This window comes from Solanum tuberosum, unplaced genomic scaffold, assembly GCF_000226075.1.
Source record: "Solanum tuberosum cultivar DM 1-3 516 R44 unplaced genomic scaffold, SolTub_3.0 scf00034, whole genome shotgun sequence".
Taxonomy (NCBI): domain Eukaryota; kingdom Viridiplantae; phylum Streptophyta; class Magnoliopsida; order Solanales; family Solanaceae; genus Solanum; species Solanum tuberosum.
Window position 1 is genome coordinate 2559923 of NW_006238962.1, and position 24870 is coordinate 2584792.

Consider the following 24870-nt stretch of genomic DNA (forward strand, 5'->3'; position numbering starts at 1 on the left):
TATTTAATTACTAGTCGAATTTACTAATTAACTCAATTTGACTAAATTGTTAATTAATTCTCTATTACTTACCTTAGCCATCTAGCCAATTCACTCAATCAATTTTAATTGATTATGTTGGGCCTTTTACCTCTTTCAGCCCAACTCCTAAATGACCCAACAACCTTTAACCCATGACCCGGCCTCATTAAAACCCAAATGCTCACATGGTCATCAACAAAAAGACGACAACAACATCAATCGAAGCGGTATGAATATGGAAGAGCAAAACGACGTTCCAACGTCCACTTTTATTGTCCTCTTCTTCCCATCCCTTTCAATCGTACAACTGCAACAGAAAGTTATGGCGTCCTTGGCTCGCTCGGATGGGCGCCACGTCGAGTGTGAGGACGAGAGATCGATCCCAACCATCCATTCCCCTTTCCTCTTCCGAAATAGAGCGAAAATCTCAGAGAAAGTATGTCTTCCTCAATTGGTGAAAGAGCTTTTGGGAGTTTTGAATTAGAATTTGGTCCTTTGAATCGGATTTTATCCTTTTCCCCCTCATTTACGAAACCTACTTTTCCCTTCTATATATCTACTTTTATTCACGGTGAAGAGGGGGATTTTTGGAGTTGGAAAATCTTTAACTAAGAAAGGGAACAACAAAGCAAAATAGCTATAGAACATACACTAAATACATTCGAAAAAGGGAAAGGAGTTTTTGTTCGAGTTTCATTCGTCTAGCCTGATCATCATCGATCTTCAAAGTTAGTCCGGATTTGGGTTGCTGCCCAGGTCTCTCATTGGCTGTTCGGTTCGCGTTTGTGTGGTAAAACTCGCCCCCTGTTCGCTTCGTCCCAGTCTTGCTGCCCGGAAAAAGGTAACGCCCCCTCCCTTAGTTACGCTTTGTTTCGATTCCAAGTAGTGTGCAACGAACAAGCTGTTGGTTTTCTTGGCTTCTTTCTTGTGTTTTTTTTATGTTGGCCCCTACTCTTGATTGAAAGTCTGTTTTGGTTTGAATTTGAGCCACCGGATTTATAACCGTATTTGTTTAAATCTCTAGTCGTTCATCTTGTTATACGCTAGTTACTTTGAGCTATAAGTATGAATCTGGGCATGTGAGAATCTGTTTGCTGGAATACCATTGATTTATGTTTATTTGCTATACCTTGTTTTCAAGCATCAGCCTCTTCATTATTTGCTACTATTTGCTGTAAGTCATTTGTTCGTTTTGAGTTTGAAAATCGGTTTTCTGTGAAATATTTAGCTTCAGAATGCTATATTTTCTTGCGATTTTCTGGATTTAGCTGATTGTTGCTATTTTTTGCTCTTTGGTTTTGTCATACTAGTCTAATAAGTCGTAAACTGCTATCGCGTCTCATCTCTTTTTAAGATTCTGCCAGCTTTGATGTTTGGTTTTTCGAAGTATTTGGCACCCGTTGAATGCGATTTTTTTGGATAAGTCGAACCTCTTAATGATCAAGAGATGGCCACAGGTTTAGTTTCCATTAATTTTTTTTCTTAGTTTGAGATTTCTCCGTGTTAATCTTTTCTTAGATTCCATTAATGTTCACTTTGTTTTGGTTTTCTTTGCTATAGTAAGTGATAGTTTCTTGTTGTACTGCTAACATGTATATGTGCATTTATTATCATTAGCAATTTAGGATTGGTCTGTTAGGCTTAGGAATTGTCTGTTATGCATTTACTATAATTAGCAATTTTTCTTTAGCCTATCTAGTTCGTAAATGTCCACTCTTGTTCATAAATCTTCTTTATAGATTAATGTTTGCTACAAACCTTTGGAAATTGAGTTAAGATTAGTTTAATCATTGTAAGATTGAGCTTGCCAACTTGCTGTTTGTGATGAGTTTTATTAGTTAAAAGTGTCGTATTAATCTTATTTAATAATGTGTACTCAAGAATCACATCTAAGATGCTCAATATTTTTGGATATTTACATTATTCTTAGCCTTTTCTTTTTCTTTTGTTTTCTTAGAATAGGTTCTAAAAGTGATAAAGATAAAGAGTTTTTTTTTTGTCGATCTTAAATTTTAATTTGATGGTGTGCTCTCTTTCATGAGAGTCCTTGGTTTTTGAGGATAGAATTAGTTTATCCCTCCATTACATACTTTGATTTCATTATATGGACCTATCCCTCACTTTCCATACTTTGATTTCATTATATGGACCTATATTAATTTTACTTTTGTTTTCTCACATGTGAAATCGGTCCGAGTTCATCATGGACTCGTATCGCCTCCCCCTTTGCATTTCGGGAGAGCCATGGAGGCCCCAAAATCCTTTATTCGAGTCAGCCAATTACAAATATCGATGAACAGGCCTCGGAGTTGAAAGGATCTGAAGCAAAGAAGAATCGAAAGATTGGGCCAAAGGCCCACTCTTTGCACAAAAAGAAATTTGTATTTCGTTATTTTGAGCCTAATCCCATTTATTGTAATCATTACTCCCTCCGTCCCATTTTATATGATGTACTTTGATTTGGCACAAACTTTAAGAAAAATGGAAAGACTTTTAAAACTTGTGGTCCAAAATGAATGATAGAAATTTGTGTGGTTGTAAATTCAATTTTCATTAAGGGTAAAAAGACATTTCATAGGCAAATTGTTACTTAAAATAGAAATGTGTCATTCTTTTTGGGACTGACTAAAAAGGAAAGTGAGTCATATAAATTGGGACAGAGGGAGTATTATTTGTTAGTTACTAGGACAGTTACAAGGAGACAAGGGTTGTGCCAAAGGCCCAAAGAGAAGCAAAATTCAAAGATTAGTTTAGGACAGGTGTTGAATATTGGGTCTTTGGTCCCAAAACGAAATAGGCCCAAATACTGGCCCAGGTGGACAGGAAAACCAGATTTGGGCCCAAATTCTCTTTCCCTATCTATTTAACTGCTATTATGTGCTTATTTGTTAAAAATTAATATTAAGGTCTCGAAACTTCAAATCCCCAAAAGACACCCATTTTGAATTAATCGCTTAACTAAATTATTCCTCTTTCACTTGACTTAAAAAATAAATAAATAATAAATAAATAAGTTTATGAAATACTTCACTTAGATAATATTTCATTATTTTTTCTATTAAAATGGTCCCAACTATAAAGTAGTTCACTTTTGCAATTCAAGATGAGTTAAAATATTTTAGCGGGCATTTAAGGTGCTTTCAAACCCTTCCCGAAATGCAAATAAGAACCCGAACCCTTTTAAAGTTTTCATTAGATTTTCTGTTTTAGTCTTTTGAAAACAACAGTTTTCTTGATTTTTCTTAAAAATTAAGTGGCGACTCTCAAAACCAGTTTTAAATTTATTTTTTAAATAAAACAATATATATATAATTTTCTTTTATTTATAGATAAAAAATATTATTTATAATCTACTTTGTTAATGTAATTTTTAGTTAGTTTATAGTTTCAATGTTTATATATTTTATTTCAAATTTGGGCTTGTAAAATTTGTAATTATTTTATTTTGTATTTAGATCCGAAGTTACAATTATATTGTTATAGTTTTTCAAATTCAAAGTTAACAATTTACTTTGTAGATATTTTGTTTTGTATTCAGTTTCCATGTAGCCTTTAATCTTATTAATTAACATAATGAGCATTGATATTTCAAAAAAAAAAAATTGTACTCATGTGAATTTTACCGTCTTTTCGAAAATTTCTATTCATTTAACATTTTTAAGTTTAGCTTATCATACAGGTAAGTGAAAATATATTTGATCTCTTTTTCAAACACCGTATAGTTGTAAAAAATTGAAAAACTGAAAAACAAAAAAAAATCGAAAGAACCGGCTAAAGCCGAAACCGAAAAAACTGACTTTATGTGGTTTGATTTGGTTTTTAGATTTAATAAACCGACATAATTCGGTTTAGTTTTTTTTTTAATGAAAAATCAAACCAAACCGACCTATGTACACCCGTAATGGCAGCCATTAAATGGCGAATGACAATTTTGCCCTTGGTGAAAGGTTCTCTGTACGTTCATCTATACGTATCTACTATACTAAAAAGAGAAAAAAAGATGTTTATTTTTATTTGTCTAGTTTAGAAAATCAACAGATAATTTATCACATAATTTCTGATTTATCTTTATTCTTAATACTTATGATCATTTCTTCGATATTAATGCATTTGTTAAAATACTAAATTTATTAATTCTTTGGGTGATATGGTGAAATTATTTTTTTATTTATTACTTCTTAGATGGGGTGGCAAGTTAAATACTCTATGAACAAGTAAAGAAATGGAAGAAGTACTATTATTAATGTCAATAATAGAGAATTGAAAATGTGTAAATTTTATTGCTCGCTTTGTCTCAAAGTATATGTCATGTTTTTTTTTATATTTATACCCTCTTTTTAGAAAATAATAATTAGAAGGTGTACTTGGCTATTTTATTTTTATTTATGTCTTAAGATTTAATCTCTCTATATTAAAATTTTACTCTATTTAAGTGTAATAATTGAGGTTTTTATAGCTTTCAAAACAATAATTAAGTACTATAAAGGATAAATGAGAAAAAATAATTAATTTTGTCTTGTATTTATGTAATAGCAAGGATTTTCAGACATATAATTTTAAAAAAATGACAAGTATTTTGACACCGAGGGAATAACTTTTTACTTAGGAGAAGGTTTTAACCGTTTTACCATTTATTGTTATTTAGACAATTAAAACATCACCCCATAGTTGAGGTGTTGTAGTGTTAAGAACAATTACTACTGAGGATACAATGAAGAGAAAAAAATTATCCTTAAACTTTTAAAACGATAAATAATTTAAGATAAGTATTTCATGACAGATAATTTAAGATTGGTGGAGTAGGCTCTTATACGTGATTATTGTGTATTAAGGTTCTTTCGTAAAAAATATTTTTTTAATGATTTGCAAATATTAAGAACTCGCTCGTATCTGACTTGCTTGACAAAAGAGGTTAAAATTAGGAAAAAAAATATCATTAACTAGTTTTGGAGTTATCAACCTCCATCTAATAGCTTGAGCTCGAGAAAGAGAATAGCTAACTTAAAGATTTTAATGAATGAACAAATTAATTTGACACTCAAGTGCCAGCAAAAATTTAAGGTGTTACTTCTCTTAATTTGACAGAGAGGTTGTAGAAGACTTACATATTTTACGATTAACACACTTGAATGATTATAATTGATAGTAAACTATTCGCTTAAGTTTCAATATTTAAAAACTACAACCCAGTACGTCTTTATTATTGATTAAAATCTAAGTAATTAACAATTTCCCTTTTATAAAATCCCCAAATTTCCAATAATTACTGCTAAGTAGAATTTCAATAACGAATTATAAAAATCTCTAATAACGCTCTTTATGAAATTCAACAATAATTTAATTGGATTACTGTATTTTATAATCGATTGTTTTAGTTTAATTAATGGGTGATGCAATCAATATGTGCCATCCATTAATTGGTGGAGGGATGACTGTCATTGTCTGATATTGTTTTGTTGTGTGATCTTCCCAAATGCCTTCATAATTTGAATGATGCACCTACTTTCTATTAGCTCGTTACAATACGGGTTGATGTACTCTTATTACTAACTTCGAGAGAGATAAATATTTTGAGTCTTTTTACATATTTGAATTATTGAGATTGTGAGTTTTCTACTTGGACTATTACTCAATAGTTAACAAAACATATTCATTAGTTTCTAATGATGTGTGTACACTCTCTTTTATCTAAAATTCTTCCACATGACATGCCACGTGGAAAAATAATTTTACCGTGACAAATCTAAATAAATTAATATTAGGTTAAAGGTTGAGATTAAAAACTAAAACTATCACCATATAAATTAATTTATTCCAATCATAACATCCATCATCTTCTTCTCCATGTTCTTAGCCGTGGTCTTCTCTCTATCGTGATATCGATATCTCCAACTAAAAGGAGAGATTTTAAAATTTTAAAGAAGCTAAGTCAATTAAAAATATATTAAATGATTACTGTTGTTGTTCTTTCTGCAGCCTGTGGCTTGATGCTTTGTATAAGGTGTTTAGCTTTAACAAATAGTAAAACATTACGCTTGTTCCAATTGATATTAATGTGTATAATTCAAAGAATAGGATATATTCTATGTAATTAACTTATATCTATTTAATAGACGTTCGAGAATACATATGGAAATTTTAATTTTTCAAAATATGAGCCGAAAGTATCAACTAGAAATATTTTATCATGTGTTCATGTGCTTAATTAAAACATGTCATAGTTCAAGTGTATAAATAATAAAATTTACTAACAAATTTAAGATCTCATCGATACATTCAACCTAAAATTAATGTTATCATGTATCATTAAACCAATCACTTAGTTATACTACATCATACTCCCTCCGTCCCTATTTAGTTGTCCACTTTAGAAATGACACACATATTAAGACAACAATGATTAGCATAGTAAAGTTACAATTTTGCCCTTATTAATTATGATTCCAAAATAAATTTATTCAAGATAACTAATCAATGTTTGGGGAAGTTTAAATGAGGGTATAATAGGAAAAATTTTTTTGTCCTTTTTTGATTTATCAAAATAGACAAGTAAATAGGGACATCTAAAAGAGAAAATATGGACAAGTAAATAGGGACGGAGGGAGTAAGTCCTAGTGAGACAGAGACATGAACATATATATTGCAAGATATTGCCATAATCTTCATAATTTTTTTGGATGAGTTCATATTTCAACACTTACGTGAAACATAAATATTTTCCCCACCCCACTTCAGGAGGATTTTATATCAATAGTATTTTCATTTATTTTTCCGCGTGACTCAAATTTTTAACCTATCTACTGATTAATAATTAACGATGGAGGTCCTCGATCAACCGCCACTTATCAAGTGAAACATAAATGTTGCAAACATTCAAAATTGCCAAACCCAAAACATGTGGTAACTATTTTCTCCATGATGTGAACATAAGAACAAAAAAAACTCAATTGTTTCAATCAAACAAAGAGAAAAACTAATTAAATTGTTGAATTGGAATTGTACTATTTTTCATGGTTGACAAAGTGACAAAACTTTTTGAAAATTATGTATATTTGGAGTAGTTATGTATAAGTGGACAAAAGATGTTTCTTTTTGCTTCTTTTAAAAAAATCTCTATATATCCACACCATGATTTTAATTAAATGCCATAATAAATATCAACTTTGTTTCCTAGCTGGCAATATATATTTCATTTTCTAATATACCTTGATAATTACAGCCACTCAATTAGGAGGTCCTTATCAATGTCTTGTCTTGCAATAATTTACGTATTAAAGTAGAAAGTTTGGCAAAAGCAGCTCACAACTAGTTCGGTAGATGATGATTTAGCGTCTTTAATCAAGAGTCTCGTTTTAAATGACATTTATATTATATTTTTACGATTTTTTTGTGTGCTACGGATTGGGGTCTCATATCCTTACTTAGGTTTGTATGATGCGGGAAATGTTTTCCACTCGATTTATTAATACTAGGGGCGTTAAAATCAAGTTCTATCCGTTCAAGTTTGGGGGAAGGGGGGAAATTCGTCTATTATTTATTCAACCTTTTTAGTCTAGTCATATTTGACATATCACATATAGTCATAATAAAGAAAAATAATAATTTTATAATTTATAAAAGTAAATATATTAAAGCAATTAAACTTTAAGAAGAATCGGACGAGTTGGGTTATAATCCGCATTTTTAGTCTAATCCACTTATTTGACACCTCTAATCAGTACCAATATTACTCGATTAAATTAAATTTTGTGTATTGTTGGGGCCCAATTTTTGGGGAGACACTTCCGGATTTTCATTTCAAAGGACTCAAATTCAAAATCCTTAATTAAAGATGGAGAAACCCTAAAAAATTTACTATAATTTATATTAAATATATGAAAAATGATTAATCAATATGCATATTTTATATTAAGACTCGACTAAATCAGATATTTTACAATATATATGAAGACCTTTTTTGTGGATATAAAGAGTGTTTCCAAATAAAGGCGTTCTAGCTAATACTAGCAATAATTCAAGCAATTAATTGACTATGCTTTAGTCTTAAATTAGTTGGACTAAACTCGTGGTTGACACGATAAACACCACATAACACTATCGATATTAATTACTTATTAATTAAGAACTAACAAGTTCTTTTCATGATTTATTATAATAAATATAAGATATTATAAATACATGCATGCAGCACTCACATGCATGACTAATTAATCTAAGATATGAAAGTGGATCAAGAATTTAAAATTTATCAAAACTTCATTTAAATATTTCGTTTATCAATAATTAATATACAAACAAAATAATTTATATTCGACATAATTTTCCTATTAATAAATAATCGATAATATTCGAGTCACCTCGAATAACATGGCCCACGTAGGATTGTGTTATATTCTTGGCCGGTTACAAGATAAACACAGGGTCGGTTCTAAGCCTTAGAAAATAAGGCACCTTCATTAGACCTCTAAATTTGATGGGCATCATTTTTTTAGCAATAGTAAAATTATTATACATTTTCCTTAAAAAAATATATTTTATACAATCTTTATTTTAATTTTTAACTTTGTCTGTTTGAAAAAAAATAGTTATTTATTTTGTCAATTTTTAATTTTTAATTTTTTACGTGACATGTTTAAAATCACAAAATTAAATAACATTTTAATATATTCTACACATTTAAAAAAAAACAAAAAATTAAAAGTTTAAAGTCTCCGATTCATTTTTGACTTTAGACTACTAACATTCTTCAAACCAATCATATACTTTATTACGATAGTTAGGTGAAACTCTCCCTCTTAGAACAGTACTATATGAGACTTTCATCTTGTACGATTCAAGCAAAAACACTCAAATACTCATTGCAACAAATATGGAAATGTTTGAAATTTATTAAATTTTGATCCCATTTTTTATAAAAAGAAATAATCCCAAAACTCTTCTTTATAGCGATAATATCAAAATATCAAATTGATACCATCGTTTTTTTAATCTTTATTTGATATTTATTCCTCTAATAAACACACTACGTATCTAAGAAAGTGGACCATCAAATGTTCACCATTAGTTTCACTATGTGGATAGATATATTCCCTTCGTTTTGCAAGAATTTACGTCTTCTCTTAGGCATCTTTTTCTCTTTTTCAATTCTTCTATGATGATCTCATGTTCTTTTTTTGGTTTTATCAGTGTTCAGTATCCACATTGAAATCCAACTATTTCAGATTCGCACTGCATATGATCCCATATAGAAGAAACGATCCCTATTAAGAATTGTTTGGTAACTAGAACTCAAACTCGAAACATCTTGTTAAGAAAAAAAGCAGTCTCATATTGCAGGTTCTAAATATAAAAAAATGTTAAATTTGTGAAATTTTACTAGTAGTAAAGAAACTACACTATTTATTTAATTTAACATATAAATCTTAGACCAAATGCATAAACGGCCTCTTCAAGTTGTTATCACTTTTCATTTTGATCTCAATTAAAACTTAAATACTATTTTTTAGACTCTCTTAACGTTGCATATTAAACATATAATAGATAAAATAAAAAGTGTTCCTCACATTTTTTAGAACCATAGAGTTATTCGAAATCCAAAATTCTTCATACTAATCAAATTTTTTTGCTATCTATATATCACATACAACCTAAGGTGATTGATGTAGTAAATTCCACGAGAACATTGAGACCTTAAAAAGAGAATTGCATCAAGTTATATATAACTATATTGCTGACGTCGTTTCATATTTGTTGTCATATTTTTCTTTTACACTCTTTAAAAAAAATATATACAAGAAGTACTTTTTTACTTTCTTCACTCATTTTTACCTGTCTAGTATTTACTTAACAGACACTCTTAAGATGCAACAAATAAAATGATACGTGACTCTATAATTTTACCATATTAAAGAGACGCTGATGTTAAAACAATTACCTAAACTTTCATTCCAAAAGTATTCTTATTCTTAAATTTATTGACAACAAATCCACCCATTCAAACCACATTAAAATAATATAGAAAAAAAGAAAAGTGAAAAAAGTTGAATATACACTGAATCAAAGTTTAGACTAAATAATGCATATTTTTAAATTGTACAAATATAAAAGTCTAACATAAACGCTTTAAATATAAAACAAATCCACGTGAACAATAAATATGAACAGAACTCCAATATGTGTATTTCCTTTACTTAAAGTTACGTACACCAATCAAAATCAAAATGCGACAATGACAGTTAAGTCGGTATGTTCATCCATTAAATCCACGTGGCACTTCCGTCGGGCCCGCAAAATCTACCTTCTCACCACGTAAATCATACTATAAAAAACAGAGTAAAGATTCGAAAATATACAAAAATATTTCATTTTTTGAGTTTCATATCTAAATTATCATGTATGTAATTTTTTTTATTTGGATTATCATTAAATATTAAGAGAAGTATTGAAAGCATTCAAATTTGACACATTATTAGTTTCATCTCCCAATTTTTGACGGCCTTATAAACACCTTCTATTTGACTAAATAAACTTAGATACACCCCCGATCTGCAACGTAACATAACAAGTGATCTCAAAATCTTGTAGGAGCATGAGGCTCTTAATAAGAAGTTGATAAAAGTGTTGAAGACACTCCTAAACTTAGCGAGAATTTATGAGTGTATTTCAGACATGTTGTAAGATCGAAGTGTATTTAAGTTTAGTTAGTCAAGTAAAATGATTTTTTATGGTCTCAAAATCTTGTAGAACCGAATTTAGTATTGTTTTCAATAATTCTCTCAAAATTAAATAGGAATAATTGAGGTATGTTTCGATAAATATTTGACTGTGGTTTATAAAGGAGAAATATTTTAAAGGTATTTTTGATCTTTTAACTATAAAAAATAAGTAATTATTATAAATTGGACTCTCTGAAAAGGCCAAAATAGTCAAAAATAATCATTCTCAACCGACGCGCCGTTTTGTAAAAGTAGAAAAATACAAAAAGCCTACGCGCCTCCCTACTATACCTTCATCTTCAAAAAAATTATTTTTAGCAGCTCATTTTTTCTGTCACACAAAAGTACTAAGGGCTTTTTGGTCTCAAAAAAATTGTTTACCTTTCTATATACTCATTGTAGTCGCTGTGAAGTAGAAGTAATTACTGCTTTTTTTTTTCTTTAAAGGAGGAATTATTAGTTTTTTTTTTGTTTTTTGTTTTTTTGGTTGCTCGTTCATCATATCGGAGAAACTTATCACTTTCCGGTGAGTCAATTTAATGTAAGTTTTGTTTTTTCAATTTGATTGAGTAATTGTGTAGATTTTGCTCCATTAATGTTTTTGTTAGTTTGTGTGATGAATTTTAGTTGTTCAAGTTGCTGTTCTGCTTAAGTTTTTGGTGTTACTGGCAATTGAGTTTAAATTTAACTATTTGAAGTGATTTCTGTATAAATTGATTGTTGCTAACTAGATAGATGTGGCGGTTTTCAAATAGCGGTTCACCAATTTGAATCAGCAGTTGTAATTTCTCTCAGTAGGATTTAACCTTTTTTGAAAAAATTAAATTAAATTGAGGTGTTGGGACTAACTTGTGTGCATTAGACTAGTTCCACGTGATACCTGCTAAACTCGGGTTGGACAAGGAAGTCGCCTAGTGGTCAATAAAGTGAGTTGAGAATCATTAGATCTCCGAGTGGACTTTTACCTTTACTGTTGCTCAATTGTGCATTTTGCTGTTCTTTTTAAAAGCATGATACCCAAAAAAGAAGAAGAAGAGAACTTGGGGCCTTTGGTTTTTCGTTTTATGGTATATTATGCTAGTGTTGCCATTTATGTTAGAAAAGATCAATTTTTTAGAATAGTTCATTTAACAAGGTAGGATATTTTTGAGTTATGAACTTTAAATCTAGGATATGATTTGTGGTTCCTCGTTACCGGACAATTTTTTGATAGAAGAGGACCTCTTTCTGCAACTTGCATGACTAATTCTTGAACTTATGGGAAGTGTTTATCTCTAGTTCTATCATATTTGTGAAAAATGAAACACTTGAGCCTAAAACATTTACTTTTGCAGTTTGTGGACTGCAAACACAAAACTGTTTTTCTGGCTACTGGATGTTTTCCAGTCATTAGGGAATGCCTATGAGCTTGATTATTGATTGAGGTTGCTGGCTTATTTGAAAGACGGGGATGAAGCTATCTGCACTCTTGACTTCTGCTGGAGTTAATATTTCAGTCTGTGTGGTGCTGCTCATTCTGTATTCCTTACTAAGGAAACAACCAACTTTTGTAAATGTCTACTTCAGCCAGAGATTTGCTCGGGTACGAACAAGACAGCTCGGTGGCTTTAACTTTGAGCGATTTGTTCCTTCTCCTAGTTGGATCTTCAAGGCATGGGAAGCATCCGATGATGAAATAGTTGATGCCGGGGGCTTGGATGCATTCGTGTTGGTGCGGATGATTGTTTTCAGGTGAAAGCTCAACTTTCCTCATTGTAGAAGTAATTACTTCCTCACCTTTTTTTGTTGAAAAAGTCAATTTAGTGCCTGAAATTCAGAGTTAGCGATTCTTCCCTCAACTTTGTCCACGTTTCAACTGAAGTTCAGTAATTGTTAGTGAATATTTCATCAAGCTGAGGAATTCCAGTGGAAAGATGTCCACTTGTTGCTGAAATATTAATTGCTTGTTGCCATGGACTGATTTTAAATAGTGTGTTTCCAATAAAGGTGGACAGTTTGATGTCATTGTACTATTGCAGTATGCATTTCCCAATAAGGATGTATATCATATGTTAGATGGTGAATTTGTTCTTAAGTATGCTGTGCACCTATCTTTACTTCATCTATGTCGGGTCTATGTACCATTAGTCTCGTAAGTGTACTTACCTTTTCCTGCTTCTTATGGTGGACAGTTTCCGAATATTCTCCATTGCAACTACTCTAGGCCTTTTCCTCGTGGTGCCTCTTAATTATTTTGGTCAAGATATAAAGCGTCAGCAAATTCCTGCCGAGTCATTGGAGGTATTCACCATTGTGAATGTTGAGCCAGGGTCAAGATGGTATGAAACATGTGAAAGTATGCTGCTAATTATTTGAATGTAGATAATTAATCTATTCCCTTCTAAATGGACATACACAGATGCATAATGCAAGTAGTGATTTTATTCCATGCGATATAGAAAGCTTTTGTCTTTGCCTAGTGTCCAACAATCTGCAAATGCCAAGTTTAATCCTTTCAGCATTTTGCATATGAAGTTAATGAATTTTACCTAATAACGAGAGACTATCCCTTCGTCCCAATTTATATGACACACTTTCCTTTTTAGTGCGTCCAAGAAAGAATGTCACCTTTGTATAATTAGAAACAACTAAACTTTATAATTCACTTTTACCCTTAATGAAATGATTTATAGCTACACAAATATCTAAGGTTTGTTTTAGAACACAAATTTCAGAAGTCTTCGTTTCTTTCTTAAACTTTGTGCCAAGTCAAACAATGCCACATAAGTTTTTTTTTTTTTTTTTTTGGGGGGGGGGGGATTATAGACGAGATCTACTTGTAAGATTACCATAATTCTGTTTTTCACAGAAAAGATATGTGTTAATGACATTATTTCTTGATTTACTGTGCTTCTTTTCTATCACAGTTTACTCTTCACTTAAATTTGCCTCTACTTTTTCTTCAGGTTTTGGGTTCACTGCCTCGCACTGTATATCATATCCTGCTCCGCTTGTCTTCTTCTTTACTCTGTAAGAATTTACTACTAATTTCTAAATCATCTGTTATTTTTCTTTCCTGTTGAACTTGTATTTGTTTTACACTAGATACTTTGTACTTATGCTGTGTCAGTGTTTTTATCTTAGAGTCACATGTTATGCTGGTTAGTTTTTTTTTTTTTTTTTTTTTGGGGGGGGGGGGATTATAGACGAGATCTACTTGTAAGATTACCATAATTCTGTTTTTCACAGAAAAGATATGTGTTAATGACATTATTTCTTGATTTACTGTGCTTCTTTTCTATCACAGTTTACTCTTCACTTAAATTTGCCTCTACTTTTTCTTCAGGTTTTGGGTTCACTGCCTCGCACTGTATATCATATCCTGCTCCGCTTGTCTTCTTCTTTACTCTGTAAGAATTTACTACTAATTTCTAAATCATCTGTTATTTTTCTTTCCTGTTGAACTTGTATTTGTTTTACACTAGATACTTTGTACTTATGCTGTGTCAGTGTTTTTATCTTAGAGTTTTTGCTGCTTTCTTTTAGGAGTACAAGAGTATCTCAAAGAAGCGGCTGGCATACTTCAGTTCATCACTTTCCCGCCCAAGTTACTTCACTGTTCTGGTCCGTTCTATCCCAAAGTCTAAGGAAGAATCATACAGTCGTTCACTGGAAAAATTCTTCATGAATTACTACGCATCAAGTTATCTATCTCATCAAATTGTCTATCGCTCTGGCTATGTCCAGAAACTGCTGGTGAGATTAAGATCCTTTATATTGTAGTCTAACTAGGCAAGCATTTGCATTGCAGCTTTGGAGAGCTTGGTGTTGTTCAAAGTTTGTCTTGTGCCCGAATAGATTATGCTGTTATGGTTTCAACTGATTTTTAATATTGGAGATGAAACTGTGTATATTATGAGTATTGCATGAAGGGAGATGTGGGGACTGGGACCTATAAGTTTAGTCCTATTTTTCACGTTCAGAAAGGTACACAAATAACTTTGCAATGTGTAAGATGAGATGAAATCAATGTTTGGTTTGTGGTAGATATTCGCCACCAAGTACTACATAATAGATAGCAGATGCTTTATTTATCAAAAGAAAAGAGGATAGCAGAAGCTTCTGTTGGGAAGCACATGCTTTTTGGTCTTATCTGAGGAATGGGATGAACTTTTCATCTGAGATGGAGATATCTCTTCTAGTATTTAAGTTACCCTTTTCTCAAAAAAATCTGATGATTATAGCCTTTTAGAGTTGGCCCAGTGATGCTTGTGATAAAAATGATAACCTTATGTGGTAGTTTTTGGTTAGGTTCTTGCACATTTATGCACCTCAACTATTCCACAAGGTGATTTCTTTTTGGCCAAAAACTTTTTCAAGCTTTGAAGTTTATTTGTTAGAAAAATTTTGTGAAAAAAGACCAAAACAATGTTACCATTTTTCTCTAAATTGAAAATCTTTTTTTTTTTCTTTCACATACATTGTTTTCAAAACATACGGGGCCTTTTTTATTAGCTTCAATGGCCCTAAGTGAAAAGCACTACTCCTCGAGCAGCTCACCTCCCTTTCTTTTCTTCTTATTTGAGTATTCTTATAACCCTTTTTGATATGAGAAAGAAACTGTTTCTGCATGAGCTTAAGATAGTACTCAGTTGGTTTCTTCTTAATCTAGACTTCTGCTTACACTACTGTTTTGACATTTAACTTCTTGGTTGGTGCTCTTCCTTTGCTCCTTCATTTTTTTTGTATTTGATGCTTAATGTACCATACGTTGTATGGCGACAGATTGATGCAGAGGAGGTGTTCAGGATGCTTAAAACAACCCAAAAGGAGCTTATGATATGTGGCATATGTGGAGGAGCTACTTCGTCTTTCAAGATGATTACCAATGAGTGTGATCGTGATGAAGGAAGAGATGATTGTGATGGTTCAGATTTGAGAAAAAAGGTGCCATCTATCCCATTATATTATCATACATATTCATATGTTAGGAGTACTTCAATGCATATTTCCTTTATTGCATAGAGGATTGTGTTCAGTCCTTTTACACATTTTATTGCTCAGCTTCTGTTCAGTCTGTTGACAATATCTGTCAGTAGGCAGCACCAATACCTGCCAAGTGGTGGCTTGGTTATTATGATTATGTCTCTGTATGCCTAGGGACAAAGTTTTTATTCAGTACTGTGTGTCCATCATTACATATTTGGAACTATATGGAAGTAATTTATCTGAAACTTTATGTGGTGTACATTTGACCTTTAAAACTTGGCATGCTGCATGATGAATATGAGCTCCATGAGTTAGTGAATTGTTATTAGTAGGAACTAGCTCATTGTGGTTATTGCTCCAAAGTTCAAATGCATAAATAGCTCATGAAATCCCATATTCCCGGTCCTCTCTGCTAGGATCCCACATTGGTCGAGGGTATAAGGTGTTGTTTTCTTATATGGTTTAAGGTTATCCTTACTTCATGGGCTAACTGTTGGTGTTGAGTTAGACTCGATACTTTTGGTGTTGAGTTAGATTCGATGTCTGTTTTCTTAACATGGTATTAGAGCCAAGCTCATCCTGTCCTTGGTATACCTAATATATCACCCTCATGTTATGTTGTCATCACCAGATGTCCAGACTTGAACGTGCACGGGAGTGTTTGACTCCCACATTGGTTGAGGGTAAGGGCTGTTATCTCCTTATATAAATTTAGACAATCCTTACCTCATGAGCTAACTGGGCCTGAGTTTAGCTCAATTGTCCATTTGCTTATATTCAAATATTTCACTTCAATGACAGAAACAACATTGAGTTGCTTATGTTCCAGAGTATGTGTACTAATCCCTCTGGCTTTTATTGGTGATTTGCTTTCTTGTGCTCGACTCTTAACTGGTCAAATCTTTTGAAACTGTTGTTGGCCAAAACATGATGTGAACTGAAGGATATACATTTTTCTTGCAGGAGTCTGCAGCTGCTTTAGTTTTTTTCAGGAATCGGTATGCTGCTTTAGTTGCTTCGCAAGGTCTTCAATCTTTGAATCCCATGTCATGGGTTGTGGATCCTGCTCCAGAACCAGATGATATGTACTGGTCAAACATTTGTGTTCCTTACAGACTCCTTTGGATTCGTAAAATTGCGCTTTTAGTGGCCTCTATTCTTTTTGTGGCATTTTTCCTTGTGCCTGTTTCACTAACACAAAGTCTCGTTCACCTCGACAAGCTGCAAAAGACATTTCCATTTCTTAGAGGATTTTTAAAGGGGTAATGCAGTCTTCTGTTTTGTTTCCATTTCTTGTAGTACAGGTGGTTTTGCATGTGAGTGTGTGTGGGTGTGTGAGAGAGAGAGGGAGAGTCAGAAGTGTTTGTGTGTGTAGATAACTTATAGACATTATATTGAATGTAATTAGATAAAGTCTGGCTGCATAATTTCATGATCGTATTCTTTTGAAAGGATGATACTGAGGATTCTAAAAGGAGATCCAATCAATATAAGCATTCAAAATTTTTAGTTAATTTTTCATCATCTAAAGAAAAAGGAAAGAAAATGGTCTTAACCTAACCCCAGGGCGGACCCCAATCAGAAGGCGTTAGACAGACTAAGGGCTTAAAAGAAGAAGTTGATGATCGATACCAAATGATAGTAGCAGATCATATACATAAATAAATAATAATAAAAGAATAATTGGAATCCACTGTTGTGGATCTCGATCCAAATGTTCTTTCTTGATCTAGCTACAAGGATGGGGCATCATGGGAAGATAAGTGTGGAAACCTAATAGAAATTACTACTAGTTGGACCCAACAAAGAAGATGTTATTAAGTGAATGTGTGATATGGTTCTCTTCTCAATATTTACCACGTTCCTTTGTATTGTAACATTTCCTGTTTGCTTTAATTAGAGTTTTTCATATTCATGCATTAAATAACTTGTGTTTTTTATGTCATTGCTTGAGAAATAGGCATTATATAATGAGAGGGAAACATACGTGAGCAATATAGTAATCCATTTTCTCCCTCTTTCTTGCAGGAGAGGAGTTCCTCAGCTTGTCACTGGATATCTACCAAGTGTTGTATTAATTTTGTTTTCCTACATAGTTCCTCCCTTGATGATGCTATTTTCTAAAATGGAGGGCTCTATCTCTCGTAGTGGCAGGAAGAGGAGTGCATGCATAAAAGTTCTATATTTCTTCATCTGGAATGTTTTCTTTGGTAACATTGTCTCCGGATCTGTTCTTGACAGATTCAATAAAATTTTTAAGGATGTGAACAATCTACTTTCAACGGCTGTGCCATCAACGGTAACTCCACCCTCTCTCTGTGTGTTTACCCGCTTTCTGTCTTGATGTAACCATCTTTTTCAAATATTCATGTTTTCTCATTTTCTATTCCCTAGCAATGTTAATGAATTAGTTTGCTTACCCTTGTCTTTCATCAATGATATTGTATCGTATAAATCGTGAATATACGTGACCTCAAGAGTTGATTGATTGGTAATATGTTTTTTTTTGCAGGCCACCTTCTTTATGACTTATGTTTTGACTTCTGGCTGGGCAAGTCTGTCTGTTGAACTCTTACAACCATTCGGTCTCATCTGCAGATTGTTCTCCAGGTTTATTATGAGAAACATGGATGGTTCATGTCATGGAACACTGACTTTTCCATACCATACAGAAGTTCCAAGGATCCTCCTATTTGGCCTCTTTGGTTTTGCATATGCCATTTTGGCACCTGTAATACTGCCATTGTTGGTAGTTTATTATTCCATTGCTTACCTCGTATATCGTAATCAGGTAAAATATCCTTCTAGTTTAAAAATCTTCTTTTATATCTCTATTAGTTCGTTGACATTTTGGTCACAGAGTCTTGAAAACTAACATTTTTGTAACGCCTTTTTTTAGCAGTATTTATTGACCTCTACGAATGACCCTAGAATAATAAAGTGCATCCTGATTTTGTCTTGATTTGTGGGGTTTGTTTTTTTGGATGCCTGTCCTTGCCTTAAATTTTGACAGCTAATGAGCTTCTTGTTTCTAGAGCTTACACTTCTCATCTCTCATATGTGGTGAAACTTATGAAAAGTGATGTTTTTAGAGTACGTCACACAGACTTCTCTTTCTGTGATGTTTTGGTATAGATATGACATAAGTTGGTGCTGATATGGGATATATTTAGGATCCAATCAGCTTAGGATAGATAGTAACAGATTTCTCGGAAGAGCATTTCAGATACTCAAAAAGGTATGAACTATCATTAAACAACATAACAACTATGCCACAATTTCAAATTAATTAGGGTCAGCTAAATGAATCCTCACTGTCCATGTCGCTCCATTTAAGCCCGTCATACTCCAATATTAGAATAAAATAGTTTCTCTAGCATTGGAGAGTCTCTAAAATTTTTACATATAAATCACTAACATCCATAAAGACCCCGAGCAAGTAGTGGAGCTAAAGTAAGCGTACTGACATGAGTAGAAATTAATCCCATCTAATCGGTATCGCCTATAGAGATTTTTTCTTGCATTGTGCTCTACTTTTCGCTAGGTCTGCACGGATTCTAAGATATTGTAGGTCTTTCAAGATAACTTTCTTCTATATGATATTAGGTCCACCGTGTTCCTTTTTAATGCCTGTATTCACCTGAAGTAAACGTACTAACATGAGTAGTAATTAATCCCCGAATTAATTGGTATCGCCTCTATATATATCTTTTTCTTGCATTGTGCTCTATTTTTCACTAGGTCTGCACGGCTGCTGAGATATTGTAGTTTTTTCGAGACAACTTTCTTCTATGAGGTTTTAGGTCTACCTCGTTGCTTTTTTAACACCTGCGTTCACCATGGTCCCACACCTATAAATCAGTGCCTCTGGAGGTCGATGTAGGATATGGCCAAACCATCTCAAGCGATCTTATCTTATTTTGTCCTCTTTGTATTATTTGCACCTTCTGCCAAATGTGGTTATATTTAATATTTTCTAATCTTGTATGACTGGACTCGATTTTAGCATCTGCATCTTCTGATACTCATCTTGTGGATGTGCTGGGCTTAAGAGGCCCAACATTCATTCCCATGCAATATTGTGGGTCTTCGATCCGTTGTATAGAATTTGTCTTTCACTTTGACAGGTACCCTCCTATCACATGACATTTTGGTAGTACTTACCATCCTATTGTTATTTTCTGTGTGACATTATCTATGATACCATTTTCCTGGAACATCAGTCCTAAAATCTAAATTGTTTGCAATTAGGCACCGCAATCCTGTCTTATTTCACCTCAACTTCACTTTTCATATGCTGGCCAAAATTGCAGTGCATAAAATTCAGTCTCGATTGTACTTATCCTGAAACTCTTTACTCTCTAAAGTGCTACTTCATAGTGCAAGCTTTTTGGTGACACTCTTACTCACTAGCTTTGCCAAATTAATACAACATTGTTTGGCCCCAATATCTTTTCTGGTGGGAGATGGCATGTAGTTCATGGTGGAATATATAGTGTTTTTTTTGTATTACCTCTAAATTCTAAGCATTATTTCGAAGAAACATGCACTTCTCACTGCTTCTCTGCCTAAAGTACTAGGAAGTTTTTACTTTCCGCTTATGGAATCTCTATGCGGAATTGCATTCTTTTATTAGTCTTGCTACTTGTTGAGATAAGAAGGGATTTATTTGCCAAGTTTTTGCTGATTGATGTTCTTTCCTTTTCACCAATGAATATCCACATTCTTGTATATTTTTTCCTTTTTCCTCTTTAGCCTGCGATCTGACAACTTAGTGAAACTATCAGATCCTCAATGTATATGTGACAAAATATCAAACTGGTGGAACCTATTGGCCTATTGTGCACAACACGACAATTTTCTCAATGGTGCTGATGCAAATTATAGCTTTGGCGGTTTTTGGATTTAAAAAATCTTCATCTACATCAAGCTTCACTATTCCATTGATAATCTGTACACTCCTCTTCCATGAGTACTGTAGGCAAAGGTTTGAACCATTGTTTAAGGACCCTCCTGCTCCGGTATGACTAATCACACAGTTTATTTTATATGGTCATCCATATATGCCATCTTATTCCGTGCACATTTCGACAGATCCTCATTGAGATGGATAGGCAGGACGAGGTACATGGGAGGATGAAAGAGACGTATCAACAACTCACATCAGCTTATTGTCAGTTCAAATCAACCTTATTTTCACTGGGTAAAGCTGCTCCTGGAAATGACGAAGAGAACATGAGTATCCATACGGTTCAAGACATACAAGATGTTAATCCAGGTTCAAATAGCTTAATAACTACTGTGGACAGCCTTGTTTATCTGGATGTTTTTTTGACACGCTTTATTGCTTGCAGGGAAAAGTCCTTCGCATCTTCCTCCATCATGTACATCTGTTGAAATTAAAAGTCCTCATCATCCTTTATCACATACATCAAGTCCTCATCTTCTATCACCACACGCGTCTTTGGAAATTAAAAGTCCGCCACATATTCCATCATCACGTACGTCTTTGGAAATTAGAAGTCCTCCTCATATTCCTTCATCATGTACATGTTTGGAAGTAAAAAATCCTTCTCATCTTCCTTCATCACATACATTTTTAGAAATTAGAAGTCCTCACCTTCCTTCATCACGTACGTCATTGGAAATTAAAAATCCTTCTCATCGTCTTTCACCACGTACATCTTTGGAAATTAGACGTCCTCATCTTCCATCACCACGTACATCTTTAGAAATTAGAAGTTCCTATCTTCCTTCACCACGTACACCTTGGGAAATTAAAAGCCCTCATCTTCCTTCGTCAAATACATCTTGGGAAATTAAAAATCCCCTTCTTCCTTCACCGCGTGAATCTTCAGAAACTAAAAGTCCTCGCTCTGCTTCACCGTGTAAATCTTCACAGATTAAAAGTCCTCTTCGTTCACCGCGTGAATCTTTGGAAATTAAAAGCCCTCGTCGTGCTTCACCTCGTAAATCTTCAGAAATTAAAAGTCCTCGTCTTTCTTCACCAGGTACATCTCTGGAAATTAACAGTCCTCTTCATCCTTCATCAAGTACGTCTTCAGAAATTGAAGAATCGCGTGGCAAGTAGATGAATCTTTTCTGTGCATATATATGCCGCGTTGGTGTTGGTGCTATTTCTGCATTCTTACGACTGCCTATTGTATGAGCACGGTTGATGTGTCGTATGAACTGCCTTGTAAGGAGACTCCTTGGAAGTGTACATCAAACATACATTCGAAAAATGGCATCGGAAGAGACTTCTTGAAGTGTACAGAACTTGTTTGGAGGCTCTGAAGCTGCAAAACTTAGAGAGTTACTATAGATTGTTTTTTTATATTATACTATAGATGGTTCCATGACTATGGATACCTGTGTATAAGTACATAGATGCATTTGTGAAACAGTTTACTTGATCTGAGTAAAATTTTGTTTCTTTGAAACTCTGTCTCAAGTTATAATATGCAGTTTTGCACTAAGAACACAAGGGAAAACAACTACTCTTACATGAGTATCTGTATATTTTTCCCTATTAATAGTAGTTGGAATATGTATTTTTCCTATTCATAGAACCTAGGTTATGATAACCAAATTACACAATTATGGAGAATGCTTGGGAATAACATGACCATTTCTTGAGTACGGTACTAAAACAGACACTTTTTGAGAAAGAGATAGATTCACGTGAGGAGTTAATAAAAAGAATTGTAGTTCGCCCGTTTGTGGGTAAACTACCTTTAGAGTTTGTGTAGTATTATTTTGGATGGATTTGGAGTTAACGGGGATTATAGTATTAAAAGATGGTAGTTATAGTTCGCCCTTAAATAGGTTAACCGTCCGTTTTGATATGTATTTTTGGAGAGTGTCTCTTTTGGTGTTTAAGATTTAAAAGTGTCTGTTTTAGTGTCGGACTCACCATTTCTTCACATATGTAGCTTCTAAATTAAACTAGAAATGCTTTGAATGCATCTTAAACAAAAAAGGATTGCACTGCTCATATGAGCGGTGCAGGCCTCTTTCTTATAAGGTGTGATGTAGACAATTTAAAAGGATTGCACTGCTCATAATAGGTGTGACGTAGACAAACTATCCGCTTCCTTCTTTTGACAACTTTTAAAATGTATGACATAAGCTTATCTGCTTCTCTTTGGAGACAGAATAATCCACAGTCCCTTAGTCCAAAAAAAGACCATGCTTTTCAACACAATTATTTTATATTATAAGAAAAAAAATAAACTTTTTGTCCAGTGATTGCATAGGACAAATCTTAAGGGATTTCCTCTTCTTAGTGACTCACTCTCATTTAATAAATTAATAATAAACCATTTTAGTTTATTATTAATTATTATGAGCTTAATATATTTTTATTAAACTTTAGGCAAAGGCCAAATATACTACTACTTTTATCGATTTAGAACAACTTTACCCTCCCAGTTTTTCTATTAACATTGAAATTTTATTCTAAGAACAAACAAACAAAAAACAAAAACATGTAACATATTAATAAAATAGACTGGCCCACCCCCTTACCATTTTAACTCCTCCCCCTTGGTTATAATTTACATGTTATAAACTAAAGTTACGATGAGTACGGTAATGTGTTTGACTTGAACTCAATAACTTTTGTTCATAGTTTGTATTTGTCTTAAGAAATTTGTTGAATATGTATAACTTATAAATTCAGAACATAACAATGAAAAATGACGACTAAGACTCTAAATTCATAAGTTTTAAATCCCGATTTTGTCACCTCCTACCTAGGGTACATTTGTTTAATTAAATGCCTAGGTTAGACCTCTAAGCTAAAAACAACATTACTGGCCTTCTAATTAGTGACTTTACATTATTTATTAGTACAAAAAACCATCTTGTCATAAATTAATTTGAAGTAATCTACTTGGAGTTGACAAAAGTGTATCATTAGGCAGAGAAATTTCAAATAAAGTACATGACTTATGAGTTACTATATATATATATGCAAAGTCGACTAAATTTGAATTCACATGATTTATTTCTGAGGGCGATGCTAGCTCCTAATTAAGTCAATCGTAACATGATTTTTTTCCATTTCAAGGGGCTCAAACCCAAAACACCTTTGATTAAGCGTGAAGAAATCTCAATCATCCCACGACAACTCATATTGATCCTTTTACATATGTTAATAATTATGTCATATGTCAACGGTGTTTTCATCAACCACATCATGACTATATATCTGTAGCTTACCAAACAAATACTATTCATGAGGAACAAAAGTCAGCCTAAAGTTATGTATGCAACTTAATTTAATAACCAAGTGAAAAGATGCAAATATTTAGGTAAACAAGTATATATATTAGGGTTTAATTTCTCCAACAATTAAACACAATCACATAGAAGAAGTTTACAAAAATATTATTCATCATTATAATTCCCAAATGCACCTTCAATATTGTTTGAAACAACTAGTGGAGGAATTGGAAATATGAACAAATTAAATTATTCATATCTTCCCACTCCAAGCTTCCTCCTAAAGTAGTGACATGTTTCTTACTAAACATATCCTCATATAACATTTCAAGACCATCTATATTTTTTTGTGAATTAGTAATGTACATCACATGCTCAATCTCACCCGCATTCATCGTTTATAGCTAGGACTATTGGAGTATCTGATCTGATTGGTGCTTCTAACTTTCGTCTCTCAGTGTCGGTGTCGGTGTCAGTGTCAGCCCAACAAAATGCTTTCTCGTCCATGTTGTACTCATTAGAATTTAAGGAAGGCGATTTCGTCATGTGTATGACATTCATTGGACTAGAAGTCATCAAATGAATAGAATTGTGATCAAACATTGGATGCATCAAAGAATAATTATCCATATGCGGATCATATTGAGGATTTGTTACACCATCATCATCATTATCATCTGAGAATATTTCTCCAAGCTTCATCAACAACTTTCTAATCGACACGTGGCTCTTCTTGATTTGAGTGTTGTATAATTGGTTGCAAAAATAGGAAGCTCATTCAGGCTAGCTAGGGTTTGTGTTAATAATAATATTGTTGTGATCATAAACTATATTATCTCTTGCTACTTTTGTTGATACTTGTTTTTGGCTTTTCCCTCTATGGTTTTTGCGTTGTTTTCCAAATAATTTATTCTTCAACTTGGTGTTCCAATAATTC

General features: G+C 32.9%; 1 protein-coding gene across 2 annotated transcripts; it reads left to right on the top strand.

Moving 5' to 3' along the window:
• The first annotated feature begins 11049 nt into the window (after positions 1-11049).
• On the top strand, positions 11050-22147 carry LOC102593963 (CSC1-like protein RXW8). 2 transcript variants are annotated; one of them, XM_006342612.2, is made up of 12 exons: positions 11050-11277; positions 12071-12467; positions 12908-13054; positions 13682-13745; positions 14262-14471; positions 15501-15662; positions 16668-16966; positions 17733-18003; positions 18217-18495; positions 20492-20725; positions 20799-20982; positions 21059-22147. In XM_006342612.2, the coding sequence occupies exons 2-12, from the start codon at positions 12187-12189 to the stop codon at positions 21793-21795; spliced, it is 2868 nt and encodes a 955-aa protein (XP_006342674.1). In that variant the 5' UTR covers positions 11050-11277; positions 12071-12186; the 3' UTR covers positions 21796-22147. The 2 variants fall into 2 exon arrangements, with proteins under 2 accessions (XP_006342674.1, XP_006342673.1); XM_006342611.2 differs by having other exon boundaries at positions 11050-11262.
• The last annotated feature ends 2723 nt before the right edge of the window (positions 22148-24870 follow it).